General features: G+C 39.8%; 1 protein-coding gene across 5 annotated transcripts in view; it reads left to right on the top strand.

Moving 5' to 3' along the window:
- Positions 1–357: 357 nt before the first annotated feature.
- The window catches only part of CYTIP (cytohesin 1 interacting protein), a 77,181-nt gene continuing 59,140 nt past the window's right edge, over positions 358–18,398 (top strand). The window contains exons 1-2 of one of the 5 annotated variants that reach the window (XM_073019703.1): positions 358–455; positions 2,256–2,358. In XM_073019703.1, coding sequence (XP_072875804.1) covers positions 2,356–2,358 — 3 coding nt within the window. In that variant the 5' untranslated portion in view covers positions 358–455; positions 2,256–2,355. The remainder of the gene's footprint in view (positions 456–2,255; positions 2,359–18,398) is intronic. The other 4 variants (XM_038002099.2, XM_007965017.3, XM_038002100.2 and 1 more) reach the window with 4 other exon arrangements.

Below are 18,398 nucleotides of genomic sequence, written 5' to 3'. Positions count from 1 at the left end.
CTAGTGTAGCCAGGTGCTTAGTGCCCTAACTGGGTTGGCAAAAGAACATGGAGTAGTGTGAGAGCCCATAGGAGCTCCTTCACCTCCAGTGCCCAGCACATAGTAGGTATGCAATAAATAGCCAAGGAATAATGAAACAATGAATGCATTATTTTTATCCTAGTCACTTTGCTTGCAGTAGTTATCTTAAGGGTGTAATAAAGTAATAATTGCTTCATGACTATGTGAGCTCATAAGTTAATGTTTGCAAAGTGCTTTGAACTTCTTGGGAAAAAGATGGTGTTTTTGTTGGCACTGTGTATTGTTTGCAGTGGCACACAAATTCCTCCTCCTCCTCTTCCTCCAGCTGCCAGCAATGTGCCCTCCCCCAGCTCTGTGCAGAGCCAGTGTCTCCCACAGGGCAGCCTCACGGCCTTTACTGCCTCTCTCCAGCCAGCTCCAGCACTACAGGACAGGTAGGGACACAGCAAACATCGAAAAGATTTCTTTAAGGCCACCGAGGAGAAATGAAACTTGGGTCGATACTAGTGATTCTTACGGGGATTGGTGTTTAGAGGCATGCAGATGCTTGACCACTTGTGGAAGGAGCTGTTGGACAGACAGACTCATCCGTGAGGACACATTAAGCTAGATCCTGAAGGGGAGATAGAAGTGTTATATAGGCAATTGGGGGTATGTGTGGAAGCAACTGTTTTTTCAGTTTTATGTGGCCCATATACATAATACAAAACCTTGGCTAGTAACTGGCAGCAAAATGTTACATAGTTCTGTTAGGAGGAACCCATAAGATAAGCCAGATTTCTTTTATATGAGTACAATTTTCAACTGCTATGATTTCTTTCCCCATTATTTTCTTCATATTTGATGATGGCAAATAACGGAGTTCTGTGTCACATATGGTTGGCCAAGGATGCAATAGTTTCCAGTGCATTTGTAACTATTGTTTAAATTGCCATCATTGTTAGGAATTCATAATTAAACAACTCACATGCGATTTGGAAAACAAAAGCTATGTTTTCTGTTAAGAATGGATGTCCTTTGTGAACAAATTCAAGCAAAGGAGTTTTTTTTTTCTTTTTGTGTTACACCAGGTTAACTTTCAACTGATCACACATGATAAATATCTCAAAATAAAACAGGGAGAGGCAGTTACAGGTTCAGAATAACTAGAATGACTATCGGAGGCAGATCTTGCCTTAAAGGCAAGAACACCTTCAGTTTTCCACAAGTTGGAAGTGGCTTGTTTTCCAGACCATATCATGAGCTTTTCTATGTGTGTGGAAAATTTTTCATGTTAATTGCTGTACATGTGGCAAATTTGCTCTCTCTACAAATTATTTCTAGGGGTTGGAATTAAATATCACATGGAAAAAAGCCAACATGGCATTGTTAAGAAGATAGGCAACCTAAGTGATGTCTATCCTGCTTCAAAGAAAAAACTCTAAGTCTGACTTTAGTTGAACCACATGAAGTTAACCAAGAGTAAGGCTTAGGTTTTGTTTTTAAAATATATATATATATAGAAGGAAACTCCTTCCAACTAAAATACACTCATTATTTACCCGAAAACAAAAGTAGGTGGAGCTGAATTTGTAGTTAGATTATAGTAAGTAGCATATGAAACCCGGAAAGCTGAGTCCACATGAAAGTCACAAGTACAACATTTATTTGGGAGTAACACCAGATAAGAAATGGTTTCTGGCCGGGCGCAGTGGCTCAAGCCTGTAATCTCAGCACTTTGGGAGGCCGAGATGGGCAGATCACGAGGTCAGGAGATGGAGACCATCCTGGCTAACACAGTGAAACCCCGTCTCTACTAAAAAATACAAAACACTAGCCGGTCATGGTGGCGGGCGCCTGTAGTCCCAGCTACTCGGAAGGCTGAGGCAGGAGAATGGCGTGAACCCGGGAGGCGGAGCTTACAGTGAGCTGAGATCCGGCCACTGCACTCCAGCCTGGGCGAGAGAGCGAGGCTCCGTCTCAAAAAAAAGAAAGAAAGAAAGAAAGAAATGGTTTCTTTTGCCACCTGATTCAGTATAAGATGAATTTTTTATTTGTACAGAGCTTGAGAATCACATAGGCATCATCGAATTTTTCTTTTTTTTTCCAATCTCTATTTGTGAGTATTTGATACTAGACAGTTTGTCCATGTCCTGAAATAAATGGATGAGAACTCACTTCAGGGAAGATGAGGTGAGAATTAGGGGGAGGCTGTATTTCCTTTTTCATTATGTTAATGACCTGTTGCATTTCAGAAGGCTGTACATTTATTTAGAGCAGAGTAGACGAAACCTCCTATGCTCTGGCTTGGGAACCAGGAGGAATCACTGACTGAGATTTGCCAACCAGAGTTCTATGGTAGGTTTGAGTTTGAATGGTGTGGGTTGATTCTCATTATTCATTATTTCCTTTGATCTTGGGGAGGGGAAGAAATTAACAAATTTTAATGCAGTGTTATATATTCAAATAAATATCATATTGAGGAAATTATTGCTGGAAAGTTTTTATTCAAGTGTTTAATGAGTAAGCTGACTGACTCATCATCTAAGTATTTTGGACTTCTACTTGTTGATACTAGGTTTCGCCTATTTTTTCTTATATCAGTGGATTTGCTATGGGGATATCTTATGTCAAGGCAGATGCTGAGTTTATGACATTTAGACATCTATTTTTGATAATGGAAGGGTTCAATGCATGCAAGAGTATGACATCAACACAAGGAGAAGGGAAGAGACAAGAGATTGGTCTAGGAAGTTGAAGGTTCTTATTAAGAAAAAAGAAAGGAGGGAGATGGTGAAAAGTCAATTTTACATTGGTTAAGCACTAGAACGCAAACGTGATATTCTAATGAAGACAGGTTGAGTTGGCTCATGGGAGTGTGTGTGTGTGAAAGAGAAAGAGAGAGAGGGAGGGAAGGAGAGAGGGAGGGAGGGAAGGAGAGAGGGAGAGGGAGAGGGAGAGAGAGAGGGAGGGAAGGAGAGAGGGAGGGGCAGAGAGACAGACAGAGAGAGAGAGAGAGAGAGAGAGAGAGAGAATTGATTATTTTCTTATCTGTATCTACTCCAGCCTTTCTCAGGACAGGAACCCTGTCCTTTCACCTCTGTATTATCTGCAAAGAATAGAAAATCAACAAACATTTTAATTGAATAGAGTATCTCTTTTTGTGGCTGCTACAAAAAAGATCAGCAGACTAGTTGCTTTTATGTGCTTTCTGTGACATAGGGCTCGGAACTCAGCCAGAGGCAGCTGAAACTTCATCAAATAAATTGTCAGTCAAAAGGTGAGCTTTGAGTGTATCACAAAGTTTTCTCTCAAATCCAGATCATATCCGAGTTACATTTTAGGGATAGACAACCAGGAGTCAGGGTATTGTCTCTGGGGAGACTTTGTTAAGTACACTTGAGGTGTTCTGTAAGAAAGACACAGGACAGAAGATCTCAACTTTTAAGCATGTAACCCCCACTGGATGGTATTCAAGCACTAGTTCCTGGGTCTCGCTTCTTGTGATTCTGGTTCAGTAAGTATGAGGTGGGGGGATGTGTTTCCCTGGGAATCTATATTTTGTGAAAGATGCTGGTGTTGAAGGATCTAAATTTTGAGAAACATTTCTGGGGTTCTCTATCTTGTTTATCTCATTAAAGGCTTATGAGCTCAGAACACATCAGGAACCTGGCTCTGAGAAAGGCTCAGGACAGCTGGGTTGAGGGGCAGTGCCTGTGTCTCAGGGACTTGTGTTTGAACACACTGTGGCATTGGAAAAGGCATCTTTCTCTTTCTAAGGTTCAAGTATTTTCTTTTTGAAAGAGGAGAACAGTATTGTCTACCTCGTGGGATTTGAAGAAATCATGCATGCAAAGTGGGTTAGCAGAGTGACTGACATGTATTGAATTAGTAAGTGTTAGCTCTTGCAGTGGGAAGGGAAGAGGGATGCCAGTAACAAGTCCTCTGTGACCAGGAAAAATGGTTTGGGGCAGACAGACCCAAGGCATCACAATAGAGGAGGTTAGCTGTGGGATCTTGAGGATGCAGGGGCAGTGTCTAACGGTAAATTCTAGACCTAATGATGAATAAACATGAGGACAGGAGACACACTTTCTCACTATAACAAGTTTTTTCCAAAAGTGGTAATGAGCAACCCAGATGGCACAGTTAATTGGAATTATAATTGATCCCACATGGTATTTAAGTCAATAGTTTAATTGATTTTCCTCAGGACAACAATTATGAGAACTTCTAAAGAGAACAAAGTGAAATGCATTAAATACTGTGACTGGTTCATATTTGCTACCCCCGGTAGGGTGTGGTGGCTCACGCCTGTAATCCCAGCACTTTGGGAGGCCGAGGCAGGCGGATCATCTGAGGTCAGGAGTTCGCGACCAGCCTGGCTAACATGGTGAAACCTCATTTCTACAAAAATACAAAAAATTAGCCAAGTGTGGTGGTACATACCTGTAATCCCAGCTACTCGGGAGGCTGAGGCAGGAGAATCGATTGAACCTGGGAGAGGGAGGTTTCACTGAGCCGAGATCATGCCATTGCACCCAGCTTGGGTAACAAGAGCAAAACTCTGTCTCAAAAAAAAAAAAAAAATTACTGTATTTGCTACCCCCTCTGCGTGGAAGGAAGAATGAATAAAGAGAATAATGGTCAAAGAGGGGAGGGAATACAGGGATCACAAATCAAACAGACTTTCACGAGTCAAATACTTGTCTGGTCAATCAGTGCAATGTTAAGTGGTGTTGAATCAGATGGTGAGGCCAAGTACTCCCCCGAAATGAAGTACCAAGAGCAGAAGAACCAATACTGGTATCTTAGGTGCCTTCCTTAAATGACAAAGATGAAATTTGGCAGCACATAAATGTATGGTATGATAGAAACATCCAGCAAACACACAGATGGGGCATATGAAGGATGAAGGATGAGTGGGGCTGAGGTAGGATCAGATGTCCCTGAGCATATCTTTAGCCTCCTTTGGCCTAAATGTTCCCTCTGAGTGCCCTTCCAGTCCTGATACAATGTTATAAGCCATATAGCATGGGACAAAACCCATCACTTTATATTTTTCTTACCTACAGAGTAGTCCATAAACTAGGGCAGCTAAGTTACTGTGAAATGCTAGCTACTTTGAGGAATTTTGTTTACCCTGAATTATGATTTTTTTCCATAAGCCAAAATTTCCACTTAAATATATTTTTACCAGTACTGTTATGATTCTGGATGTCACTGATATCTTTTCTGTAAATAATCACCTTAATAGGTGGTAATTATGAATAAATGATGAAGAAAAAATGCTAGCAACAGTAGCCACCGTTTTTCAAGTGCCTATCATCTGCTAGGTCATATTTCATCATTAATCCTGTCAGTAACCCTGTTAGAAGGCATTACTCTGGCCATTTCCCATGTGGATTCTGAGAGGTCACAGAGGTAGTAAATACATCAGGACATTTTTTGATGGAATAATTTTTTTTTTGTTAAGACTGAGTCTCACTCTGTCACCAGGCTGGAGTGCAGTGGTGCCATCTCGGCTCACTGCAAGCTCCGCTTCCCGGGTTCACGCCATTCTCCTGCCTCAGCCTCCCGAGTAGCTGGGACTACAGGCGCCCGCCACCATGCCTGGCTAATTTTTTTTGTATTTTTGCAGAGACAGGGTTTCACTGTGTTATCCAGGATGGTCTCAATCTCCTGACCTCGTGATCCACCTGCCTCAGCCTCCCAAAGTGCTGGGATTACAGGCATGAGCCACCGTGACCGGCCTAGATGGAATAATTTTTTATTTCAACACCAATTTATTCCAAGTTAATGTTAGAGAATCTTAAAAATGTAATGGAAAGACAATAAAATTAGAAATCCAAATAATCTGGATTTGACTTTTCATGTAGTGTTTATACTGAGTGGTCTAGTAAAAAATCATTCAACTTATTTATGCCTCAATTAATTTTATTAGTGAAAATAAGATGATGACATCTACTTCACAGTTATATTTTAGAACAGAATGCAATATTTTTGAAAAGATTTCAAAATCTGCTGGGTGATGGCTTTACAGCATCTTTATGCCATACTATGGGTTCCTATTCCTAATATATTCCTTCCTCTGCCTCTTTGCCTGGTATATAAAGTTTCACCCTCCCTGGTTAGCAATATTTTCCTACCTTGCAAAGCCTAGCTCAAATTCTTCCCACCCAATTAATATTTCTTGATGACAGTAGACATTGTCATAGCTTTTAAAAGTTATCTGAGCCATACTGTCATATTATTGCACTAGTCTATTATATATGTCAATATAATCTATTTATTGTCTCCATCTCCTCAGATGAGAAAATAATGCCCATGAAAAGTGTTATTGATAAGAGATAAAATGTGTGATATAATACGTTGAAAAAATACAATTTCAAAATTGTTTGAAGAAAATACTTTCAATTATGTTAAAATACAGTTCCGTGATAGCCTTTCCAGTAATTTATGGCTTCAATCGAATTCATGACAAAACATCAGATAAAACCAAATTGAGGGCCATTCATCAAAATACTTGACTGAATCTTGGTCTTTCTCATTCTGTAGCCCATGTTACTACTACTATAATATGCTGTAAATCTGCTATACTGAGTGCCATCATTATTAATCTTATATAGTTTGCTCTTTGATTTAAAGTCTCCTAATTATTATTAAAAATACAGTATGGAGTGTATGCTTAGTGTCCTCCTTAATTTCTCATTTGTGACCACTTTAATGAAGTACTTCTCTTCCTAATAGTAATATCATATTATTTTGTTTACTTTTAGTAATGACTTTGCTGAATATTCTGAATTTCCCCGGGGCATATATAGGAAAGTAAGATTTTTTTTTTTTTCAATTACTTAAGCTTTGTCAAATTTCTCTTTTACTTGGGCAGATCCTGTGATCTTTTGGTTAGGCTTCTATAGAAAAAACAAAACCATAACAACTTAGTGTTAGAAAAGCTTCAATCTCAATCTAATTTAGAGCTATTCCCTCCAACATCACAGATCAGATATAAGGTGTCGGGAACAGAAGACATGCGTGTGGTCTGCCTCTGGGATACTATCGCCTTCTCCCTCTTCTAGGGTTCCACAGTTTGTGGTGATTTGGGAAAGAATAAAAAGGACAAGTCTCTCACATTTAATAGTGCAGCTGAAGTTTGTCATCTGTAAAATGTTGACTGTTTCTGTGGTTAATGTGGACTGAGAGGCAGAAGTCTCTATCTGGGAGTTTTCAGAAGCCCCTAAGGGACCTCACCACGGCACAGTCATTGATATCTCATACATGGAACACTCCCCAGCTCCTGCTGCTGAGATGTGCTTTCAATGGCCAATCCTTGTGGGTAGAATTTGTCAAGATAACACAAACCTAGCTACTTCCCCCAAGTTCACATGGCCCATGGAGATACACATGTGGGTTGCCCCAAGGCTGTGCTCTCTCCCTTTTCTATGTCACTTTTTTTCCCCTCAGTTCAGGTAGGTACAGGGGCTGGATTGGCAAGGCCACTGCAGGTGCAGATGTCAAAGCTAGAAATGAAATGCTGGCCTCCTCTTCCTACAGGCACTCCTTCCAAGCTTTAAGAGTGGTTCTCATGGCAGCCCCAGCACTTGGTTCAGTGGTGAGAGGCATGTCTTGGTGGAATAGATAGAAAACTGAAGCATTACTCTCTTCCCACCCCTACCAAGGCTACCTTGCACCTCTAATCATTTCCTTCTTCTCTGTTCTCACCTCATTCTTCCTTTCAGATTTGACTGGAGAGGGAGAAGGTACAGTTTGGGGTGATGATTTAGAGCAGCAGAGCCTTTACCTGGTTATGGCCTCGTAAGCCTTAAAGAAGGTGGTCAGCTCTAGTTGTTATCAGTTCTCCAACTTCTCTATTTTAATATTGTGGCATTAATTGCCAACTTTGGGGTAACAGAAAAACTTGTACTTAGTAGCCTGTTACATTTGTATACTTTGGGGAACAAAAATTGATATAAAATTGAAAACTTCTCATCTGCAACGGAAGCTGTCAAGAGAATGAAAAGGCAAGTCACAGACTGGGATACAATAATTACAAAAGACTTATCTGATAAAGGAAAGTTATCCAAAATATTCACAGAAATTGTAAAACTCAACAATAAGAACATGTACAACCAGATTAATAAGCGTGCAAAAGATTTGAACACAATTCACCAAAGAGGAACAAAAGATGGCAAATAAGCATATGAAAAGATGCTCAACATCATATCTCATTAGGAAATGCAAATTATTAAATGCCTCAAGGTAGTCTTCTTTGGGTTAAATCTGCTTGGTGTTCCATAACCTTTTTTGGATTTGGATATTCATATCTTCCTCTAGGTTTGGGAAAGTCTCTGTTATCCCTCTGAATGAACTCTCTACAGCTCTCTTTCTCTACCTCCTCTTTAAGGCCAGTAACTCTTAGATTTGCCCTTTTAAGGCTATTTTCTAGATCTTGTATGCATGCTCCATTGTTTCTTATCCTTCATTCTTTTGTCTCCTTTGACTGTGTATTTACAAATAGCATGTCTTCAAGCTCACTAATTCTTTCTTCTGCTTGGCCAATTCTGTTATTAAGAAACTGATGCATTTTTTAGTATGATAATTGTATTTTTCAGTTCCAGATTTCCTGTTTGATTCTTTTAAATTATTTCAACCTCTTTGTTAAATTTATCTGATAGAATTCTGAATGCCTTTCCTGTGTTCTCTTGAATTTCTTTGAGTTTCCTCAAAACAGCTATTTTAAATTTTCTGTCTGAAAGGTCACATATCTCTGTTTCTCCAAGACTGGTCCCTGGTGCCTTATTAGGTTCATTTAATGAGGTCATGTTTTCCCGGGTTGTCTTGATACTTGTAGATGTTCAATCTGTGTCTGGGTATTTATCATGGTCTTTGCAGTCTGGGGTTTGTACTGGTCCTTCTTGGGAAGGCTTTCCAGATATTTGAAAGGACTTGGATGTTGTGATCTAAGCTGTATCTGCTTCAAGAGGCACCAGTAACACTGTGGTTATTGCGTACTTGTAGAGGTAGTGCCTTAATGGTCTTAGACAAGATCTGGGAGAATGTTTTGGATTATCAGGAAGGGACTCTTTTTCTCTTCCCTTACTTTCTCTCAAACAAATGGAGACTCTCTATTCTGAGCCACCCGAAGCTGGGGGTGGAGTGATACAAGCTCCCTTGTGGCAATCACCACTATGACTGTGCTCAGTCAGACCTGAAGCCAGCACAGTACTGGATTTCACCCAAGGCCTGTTGTAACCACTCCCTGGCTACTCCCTGTGTTTTCTGAAGGTCTTGGGGCTCTGCAATCAGCAAATGGCAAAGCCAGCCAGGCCCTTGTCCTTTCCATCAGGGCAGCAAGTTCCCCCAGGCCCCATTCAGGTCCAGAGGTACAACCCAGGAGCCAAGGATTAGAGTCAAAACCCTTAGAAGTCTAGCCCGCGTTCTATTATACTGCAGCTGAACTGGCATTCAAACTACAAGATACAGTCCATCTCACTCTTCCCTCGCCTTTTCAAAGGCAGAGGAGCCTCACCTCATGGCCACCACCACCACAGGCCTACAGGGAGTGCTACCAGACTACCACCAATGTTCCCTTAAGGCACAAAGTCTCTTCAGTCAGCTTGTGGTGAATACTGTCTGACTTGGGACTCACCCTTCAGGGCAGTGCGCTCCCTTCTGGCCCAGCGCAGGTCTAGAAATGCCATCCAAGAGCCAAGTTCTGGAATTGAGGACCCCAAGAGGCCTGCTTGGTGCTCTACCCCACTGTGGCCAACGTGCATGATAAAGTCCCCTTTGCTTTTCCCTTCATTTTTTTCAAGCAGAAGAAATCTCACCCATAGCCACCATGGCTGGGAATGTTCTGAGTCACCTAAAGCCAGCAAGTTTCAGAGTCTCCCCCAAGACCCTCAATTAGTACCTGCATATTGCTGCTGGTTATTCAGGGCCTAAGGGCTCTTCACTTAGCAGGTGATGAATACTGCCAGGAAAGGGTCTTTTCTTTCAAAGCAATGGGTTCCCTTCTGGCCCAGGGTATGTCTGAAAATGTTATCCAGGACCTATGGCCTGGAAAGGGGGCCTCATGACTCCAATTGGTGTCCTATCCTGCTTTGGCTGAGCTGGTATCTAAGATGCAAGACAAATTCATGCTCACTCTTCCCTCTCCTCTCCTCAAGTGGAAGGAAAATGTCTCTTTTGGAGCTGTGAGCTATGCAACCTGGGGTTAGGGTAGTGTTAATAGCAGCCCTGCCTTAGGTGCTGCAGTGTCCCAGTAGGTCACATGCCCCTTCAGTCAACTGTCTCTGAGCCCAGTTTAGCCTTAGGACTCACCAAGGTGTTGCAGTCCTTGTGAACTAGAATGCCTTTCAAATTTATTTAGAGCCCCAGAGCACTTTAGACCATGGTGGTGAGGCTTGTGGGAACTCCAGTTCTTACCACTGGGATTGGTGAGAACTTAGCTGATGCTCCTTCTTTGGGTGGGTGATCAGCTAAGTTTGGACTGGTTTTCCTTTTTGTTAGAACAGAACAGCACTGAGTTCAGTGCCTTACAATTGCTGCACTCTCCCTCCCCCACTTCACAGACAAGCTTTCTGTACCATACCACTGCTGCTGGGGTGGGGAGGTGGAGGGGAAGGGTTGTGTCTTTTTTTCTACATCTTCAGGGCCCCTTTCAGCAATACAGAGTTAAAACCAAGTACTATGAGTGCTCACCTGATTATGGATTCTTCTGAAGATGCCTTTTTGTGTGCATAGATAGTTGTTAAATTGGTGTCCTTGGGGTATGGGAGGGGGTCGATTGGTGGAGTCTTCTATTCTGCCATCTTGATCTACCACCAGGAAATGTAAATTAAAATGACAGGATACTAATACAGGCCTATGGGAATGGCAAAAATCTAAAACACTGACAACACCAAATGTTGATGAGAATGTAGAGCAATAGGAACCCTCATTCATTGTTGGTGGAAATGCAAAATGGTACAGCTGCCTTGGAAGACAGCTTCGCAGTTTCGTATAAAACTAAATATACTCCTACCATAGGATCCAGTCTGCTTGGTATTCTCCCAAATAAGTTGAAAATTTAAGGCCACACAAGACCTATAAGTGGATGTTTTTCATAATTGCCAAAACTTACAGGCAACTAAGATGTCCTTCAATAGGCAAATAGATAAAGAGACTATGGTATATTCATATGATGGAATATTATTCAATATTAAAAAGAAATGAGGTATCAAGTCATGAAAAGACATGGAAGAACTTTAAATCTATATTAGTAAGTGAGAAAAGCCAATGTGGAAATGCTACATACTGTATAATTCCAATTATATGACATTCTGGTGAAAGCAAAACTGTAGAGACAGTGAAAAGATCACAGATTAGGTGAGAAGAAGTGATTAACAAGTGGAGCACAGAGGATTTTTAGGGCAATGAAACTATTCTGCATGATATCACAATGCTGCATGTATCATTATATATTTGTCAAAACCCATAGAATATACAACACCATGAGTGAACCTAATGTAAACATGGGTTACATTTGGGTAAAAATGATTGCTTGTATTTGGGTAACAATGATTGGCTATATAGGTTTATTAAATATCTTCATATCAACATAATGAAGGAAGTAATATTGGTATACCCATTTCACAGGTGAGGAAAATGAGTCATAGAGGGGCCGTAACAGATGTCTCACTCTGGTGCCTAATGCTGATAGTGGGGGAGGCTGTGCATATGTGGAGGCAGGGGATATATGAGAACTCTATGCACTGTCCACTTAATTTTGTTGTGAACCTACAACTGCTCTAAAAATAAAATATACTGAAGATTAATTGATAATAAAAATATTAGAGTCACAGGTAGCCAAATCAGAGAAATTGGCTTTCTAAATAGATAGCTAACAGATTTCTTCACCTTTGCATGGGACAGAATAACTTTTTCTTAAACTTTTATTTGAGGTTTGGGGGTACATGTAAAGATTTGTCACATAGGTAAACACATGTCACAGGGTCTTGTACGTATTATTTCATCACCCAGGTATTAAGCCCCATACATAATGTTTTGTTTTATGACTCCATCCCTTGGACAGAAAATGTCTAGTGCATCATAGACGCAGTTGAGCCTTCTACCTTCTCTCTGCATTTTATTTTCATAGCTACTGATAGATGAGTAGGGAGCAGCATAGGTGGGTGAGGAGAGACCGCCTCTTCCTGGAAGGCTTACCGTTGATAGTGAATCTGCTTCCAAAGTTGCAGAAAACTATGTGTCACCATTATTGTTCTGAATGACGCAACTCTATAGAGACTCTTTATTACCTAGAAAAACAGCAGTCTCTGAAAGTTGAGATTCTGTTTTCTTAGAATACTGTTTTTTGTGTTCACAGCTTTAGTCATGAAACCAGGTTATGAGAAATAGAGGAGCTGGCAAGTTGGACATGGCATAGCTGTGAGAAATGTCTTCAGCAAACTGATATTTGCCTACAATGTTGTTCTTTCACATTTAGCTACAGACATTCATTCCGTGCCTTGGTCTCTCAGACTTTTCTCTGTGACACAAGAGATTTTGTACAACTAACTCATTTAATCTTCATAGCAACCTCATGAGGGAAGTAATATTGGTATGCCGATTTCACAGATGAAGAAACTGAGTCACAGAGAGGCCACAACTAGCCCACTGTGAGAGAATTACTAAGGGGTAGAGTTGAGATCTCAGTAAAAGCATCCTTGCTTCAAAGTAGGGTTCTTAATCACTCTACTGGGTTGCCAAAAGCCACAATAATAAAAACAATATGGAACTGGTTAAAAATTAGAACTATTTATGTAACAAAAATAAATAGATTGAAGGTTGAAACTAGGGTATAGTTTCATTATAAAATTATCCAACCCAACAAGGGTTGCTATTTGGAGAAATGAGTTATTTGGATTGAAAAGTCCAGTTTAGCCAATCCCCACTTAAAGATAATTGCCTATTTTATTCCAAGTGGATTAAAGAGTTAAATATAAAGAGTTAAACCAAAATAACTTGGAAGAAATATAGATGAATATTTTATCTTATCTCTGGGTAGGAAATGATTTTCTCAACATGAAAGCAATTAAGAAAATCACAGAGGAAAGGCTGATGAATAAAAAGAAATATTTCTGTATGTCATAAATAAAATGAAGACAAATAACTAACACATGTAAGAAATTATGATTTTTATATACACTGAAGAAAATAACAAAAGAGAAGACAGAAGTGCTTAAAAAAATGAAGAAAATATGAAAAATACTATTTTTTTTGTAAAATAAGAAAGGCAAATTTTTAAAAATGGAAAATAAAGCAAAATTGGTAAGCATTTTCCACAGAGCACATTTTATCGAAGACTTTTAACTGGTAATAATTAAAGCTGTTGGGAGTTCTGCGAGATCAGTAATTTCACACACAATCTTTCTGCCAATAATTTAGCAATATCCATCAAGAGATTCAAAAATAGTTATACTTTTCAGATCACTTTTTTTTTTAACTTTTAGTTTTGAGGGTACATATGAAGGTTCATTTACATAGATAAACACGTGTCATAGGGGTTTGTTGTACATATTATTTCATCACCCAGGTTTTAAGCCCAGTATCCAATAGTTATCTTTTCTGCTCCTCTCCCTCCTCCCTGTCTCCACCCTCAAGTAGACCCAAGTGTCTGTTGTTTCCTTCTTTGTGTTCATAAGTTCTTACCATTTAAAAGTGAGAACACGCAGTATTTGGTTTTCTGTTCCTGCATTAGTTTGCTGAAGATAATAGCCTCTAGCTCCATTCATGTTCCCACAAAAAACATGATCTTATTACTTTTTTATGGTTACATAGTATTCCATGGTGTATATGGACCACATTGTCTTTATCCAGTCTGTCATTGATGGTGTTTGATGGGTGTTTAGGTTGATTCCATGTCTTTGCTATCTTTAATAGTGCAGCAATGAACATTCGCTTGCATGTGTCTTTATGGTAGAATGATTAATAGTCATCTGCATGTATACCCAGTAATGGGATTGCTGGGTTGAATGGTAGTTCTGCTTTCAGCTCTTGAGGAATTGCCATACTGCTTTCCACAATGGTTGAACAAATTTACACTCCCACCAACAGTGGATAAGTGTTCTCTTTTCTCTGAAACCTGGCCAGCATCCCTTATTTTTTGAATTTTTAATAATAACCATGCTTAGTGGTGTGAGATAGTACCTCATTGTGGTTTTGATTTGTATTTCTCCAAAGATCAGTGATATTAAGCTTTTTTTCATATCCTTGTTGGTCGTATGTATGTCTTCTTTTGAGAAGTGTCTGTTCATGTCCTTTGCCCACTTTCTAATGGGGTTTAAACCACTTTTTTAAATGTAAGGATTTATCCTAATAGTTATATGGACTAAGATTTATGTTCAGATTTGATCACATTGTAATTTCTAACAGTGAAATATTAGAAATAACAATATTTAATAAAATAAGATTACTACCAAATTAGAAAATTATGGTTCCACTACAGTATAGAGTGTCATGTCACTATTAAAATCATGTTGTGATTAGTTCTTAGTGACAAAAGAAAATTATAGTGGGTAGTGTTAGTGTTTACGTGTAACAAATAGTGTTTTAAGATAATTGCTTTTTTGCATCATTAGATTGTTTATTTGAAGTTTTCCCTATTTTTGATGTAGGCTCTCATAGCTATAAAGTTCCCTTTTAGTACTGCTTTTGCTATATCCCATAGGTTGTGGTATGTTGTGTTTCCATATCATTTGTCTCAAGGATTTTCAAATTTTCTTCTTAATTTCTTCACCAACCCACTGGTCATTAAAGAGCATACTGTTTAATTTCCATGTGTTTGTATAGTTTCCAAACTTCCTCTTATTGTTGATTTCAAGTTTTATTCCATTGTGGTCAGAGAAGCTGCTTGGTATTATTTCAATTTTTTGGAATTTTTTTTGTATTATTATACTTTAAGTTCTAGGGTACATGTGCACAGCGTGCAGGTTTCTTACATATGTATACATGTGCCATGTTGGTGTACTGCACCCATTAACTCGTCATTTACATTAGGTATATCTCCTCATGTTATCCCTCCCCCCTCCCCCCACCCTATGACAGGCCCTGGTGTGTGATGTTCCCCTTCCTGTGTCCAAGTGTTCTCATTGTTCAATTCCCACCTATGAGTGAGAACATGCGGTGTTTGGTTTTCTGTCCTTGTGATAGTTTGCTGAGAATGATGGTTTCCAGCTTCATCCATGTCCCTACGAAGGACATGATCTCATCCTTTTATATGGCTGCATAGTACTCCATGGTGTGTAATGTTTTAAGTGTAGCAAGAGAGTATACATAGTTATTTATGCATAATTATCTCATTTGGTTAAAATCAATAATGAAAAAGGACTAGGGAGGTTAATATAAATGCTTATGATGATTTTTGGTGGTAGTGGGATCCTCTCTACTTTATAAATTATCTACAACAGAAAGATAATAATGGGAAAAATGTATTTAAATAAGAAAAATAAACAACCACAACAGGAAATACAGAGACAAAGAAAAAAGGGCAGATCATTAGAAATGGTGAGAGGCTCATGGATGTGACCTCAAATCTGAAGTGATGGTAGGGTTGAAATGGAGTTTAGAGCAAATAGAAATATTGGAGGAATTAGTGCTCTTGGCCAGCTCCTTCAAAGCACTGAAGTGTATAGAACAGCTGCAAGGAAAGACCTGAGCTTCTCTGTCTTGTGATAAAAGTGAGTGTTTTTCTAAAACAAACCAGTTCCCTGCCCAAATTTACATTTTTATAGATGCCACATAGCTTTTCAACCTCTATAATGTTTTGGTTAAGATGTTTTCAAAATAATACATCTTCAAAAATCAGTCTCTATTTTCTCTTTGTTTTGTTTAAGTCCATGACCTTTCCAATTTATGCAATATTATAATTTCACGGGGGGGGGGGGGTAGCAAAAGTAGATGTAATTTGTCTATTAGCTATTACTTTGATTTTTATAGTCTAAATATGTGAAAGTTTCCAACTTTTTTACCTTTATTGCAGTTAGACTTTCTAAAATGCCTTAGAGGAGTTTGAAGGTCTCATTATTTTCTTCAAACACTTTATTTCCCAGGAAGGTAGATATTTCTATCTCTTGCCTATAGAATCTAAGGAGAATTTATGTCCCTAATTTTTAGTTCTCACTTGGATTTCTTGGTACTGAGCAAGGCCTCCTGAAGTCAGGCCTTTCCATACTTGTTCTCAGCATAATGGATGCCTGGTCCACACACTCATGTTCATTGTTTCAGTTTCTCCCTGCCTCCTCAAATTACCCTGGGGCCTTGATCCTGTCTTCTCTTGCTATAGCTTGTCTTCCACTACCTAATCTCATATTCCAGCAGCAAGTGATCACTTACGTAGGCTGAGTGGAATAAAAAGTTGTTTTCCTGAATTTCTTTTTAGGAAGTATTAGTATATTTTTGTTAAAACATAAACATAATTGCTTATGCCCAATAAACTTTTATAGGAATAAAATATAGTTAAAACTGTATTTTCCATTGAATTGTCACTACAACATTTCTTTCTACTAGAACATTTCTTTGCACTTAGTCTCAGTAAGATTGCACTGGGTTCTCCATCAGCCCAAGGTATGAGATGCTGGTTGTTGGATCTGCAAAGCATGACTGAGTCCCAGGGCATTAATCATCATGGCATATGTATTATTTTGCTGCTGTGCTCTGCTGAGCCAAAGAGATGATGCATATGTATTCACACTCCTCCACTCTCACTTTCTTCTTCCATCTCTGCTTTCTCTCTGAAGGCAGTTTTGGCTGCCACCAAGTACTGCACCCCAAATGCCAAATTTTCAAATGCAAATGCCTGTTTCCAGGAACATCTTGTCCCTTGGGCCAGTTCACCTCTCTGTGGTACATACCTACCGGTAGTATAGCTATAACTTTGGCTGCTGCTTGTGAGTATAAAGTCACAAACAGAATTGTAAAATGCAAATTTAAAACTGGAATGTCTACAAGTAGGCTCAAATACCCTTGGAGTCACTAAGTTTGTTTAGAGGCATGGAGGTGTATTAGCCTGGGACTTGACTTCATGTCCCATAAACCCCTCTGTTCCCTCTTGGAATCTGTTGCCATTAACCTGTGATGTATGCACTCTGCCACCAATACCTCTAGCTCTAGCACTCATCCATTCATATGGCAAATATAGAGAGAGCATGAACCATTGCCAGGCACTCTGCCAGGTGCTAGACATGCACAGAGGAAAAGAGGAAAGAGACTGTACCATGTGAGAGCTTACAGTATAGTGGAAATGCAGACAAGAGAGCTAATTAAAATACGCAGTGTTAAGAAAAATCCTTTGTGCTGTAGTGGAACCCAGTCCACAGAAAGGACACTCAGATTACCCTTTAAAAGGAGTGATGGGGGAGAGTTTCCCAGAAAAGTAATGCGGAACCCAAAAAAGAAAGGCTTAAAGCTGTGGGTCTCATGCTTCCAGGTCTCCCCCCATGGGATACGCTGGGATTCCAGGAGTGCCAGGGCGACAGAGCAGTCAATCATCCAAACCAAGCCTGGACAGGCTATGGCAAGCAATGGGGCCATACAAATCTTTAATCTCCGTTTGTTCTCGGTGATGATGGCATCACTGAAATTTTTGAGGTGTATTCTCAGGGTTATTTAACACACATTAAAAGGAAAAATGTATTAAAACTGATTTTTTTTTTCATGAAGAAAAATCTTGAAGATGCTTCCCTGGATTGAAGAACTCTTCTGGGGTCTGACTGCAGGTCTAACTTCTCTGGAGGTTGGTTTGAGACCCACTGGAGTGACCTCTGAGAATGGACCCCACTAGTGAACAGCCTCATTAGAGAGGATGTGGGTGGAGTGGAGAGGGCTGAAGTGATGCTGCCATTTCTCCAGGATGCCTTCTGTACATTCATCTCTGCTCTGCTGGGAAGCAGACTTCACTGACTCAATTTTTTTTTTTTTGATATTTTAAATTTTGAGATAGGGTCTCACTCTGTCACCCAAGCTGTAGTGCAGTAGTGCAAACTTGGCTCGCTGCAGCCTTGACCTCCCAGGCTCAAGTGATCCTCCCTCCTCAGCCTCCTGTATAGCTGAGACCACAGGCACCCACCACCACACCCAGGTTTTTTTTTTTTTTTTTTTTGTTTTTTTTTTTTTTTTACTTTTTGTAGAGATGGGGTCTTGGCATGTTGCCCAGGGTGAGCTCAAACTCCTGGTCTCAAGTGATCCTCCCACCTTGGCCTCCCAAAGTGCTGGGATTACAAGTGTGAGCCACCGTGCTGGCCTTCAAACTTCTTGAACTTTAGCATCCTCATGCTTGCCGCGATTGTTCTTCAGATCTTTGTTGGTCAGTGATATGCTGGGTCTCAGCTTGTTTCCCCCTTCTCATCATTGTTCTA

This window comes from Chlorocebus sabaeus, chromosome 10, assembly GCF_047675955.1.
Source record: "Chlorocebus sabaeus isolate Y175 chromosome 10, mChlSab1.0.hap1, whole genome shotgun sequence".
Classification (NCBI taxonomy): domain Eukaryota; kingdom Metazoa; phylum Chordata; class Mammalia; order Primates; family Cercopithecidae; genus Chlorocebus; species Chlorocebus sabaeus.
Note: the sequence above shows the minus strand (reverse complement) of the source record. Positions and strands in the feature narration are given on the sequence as shown.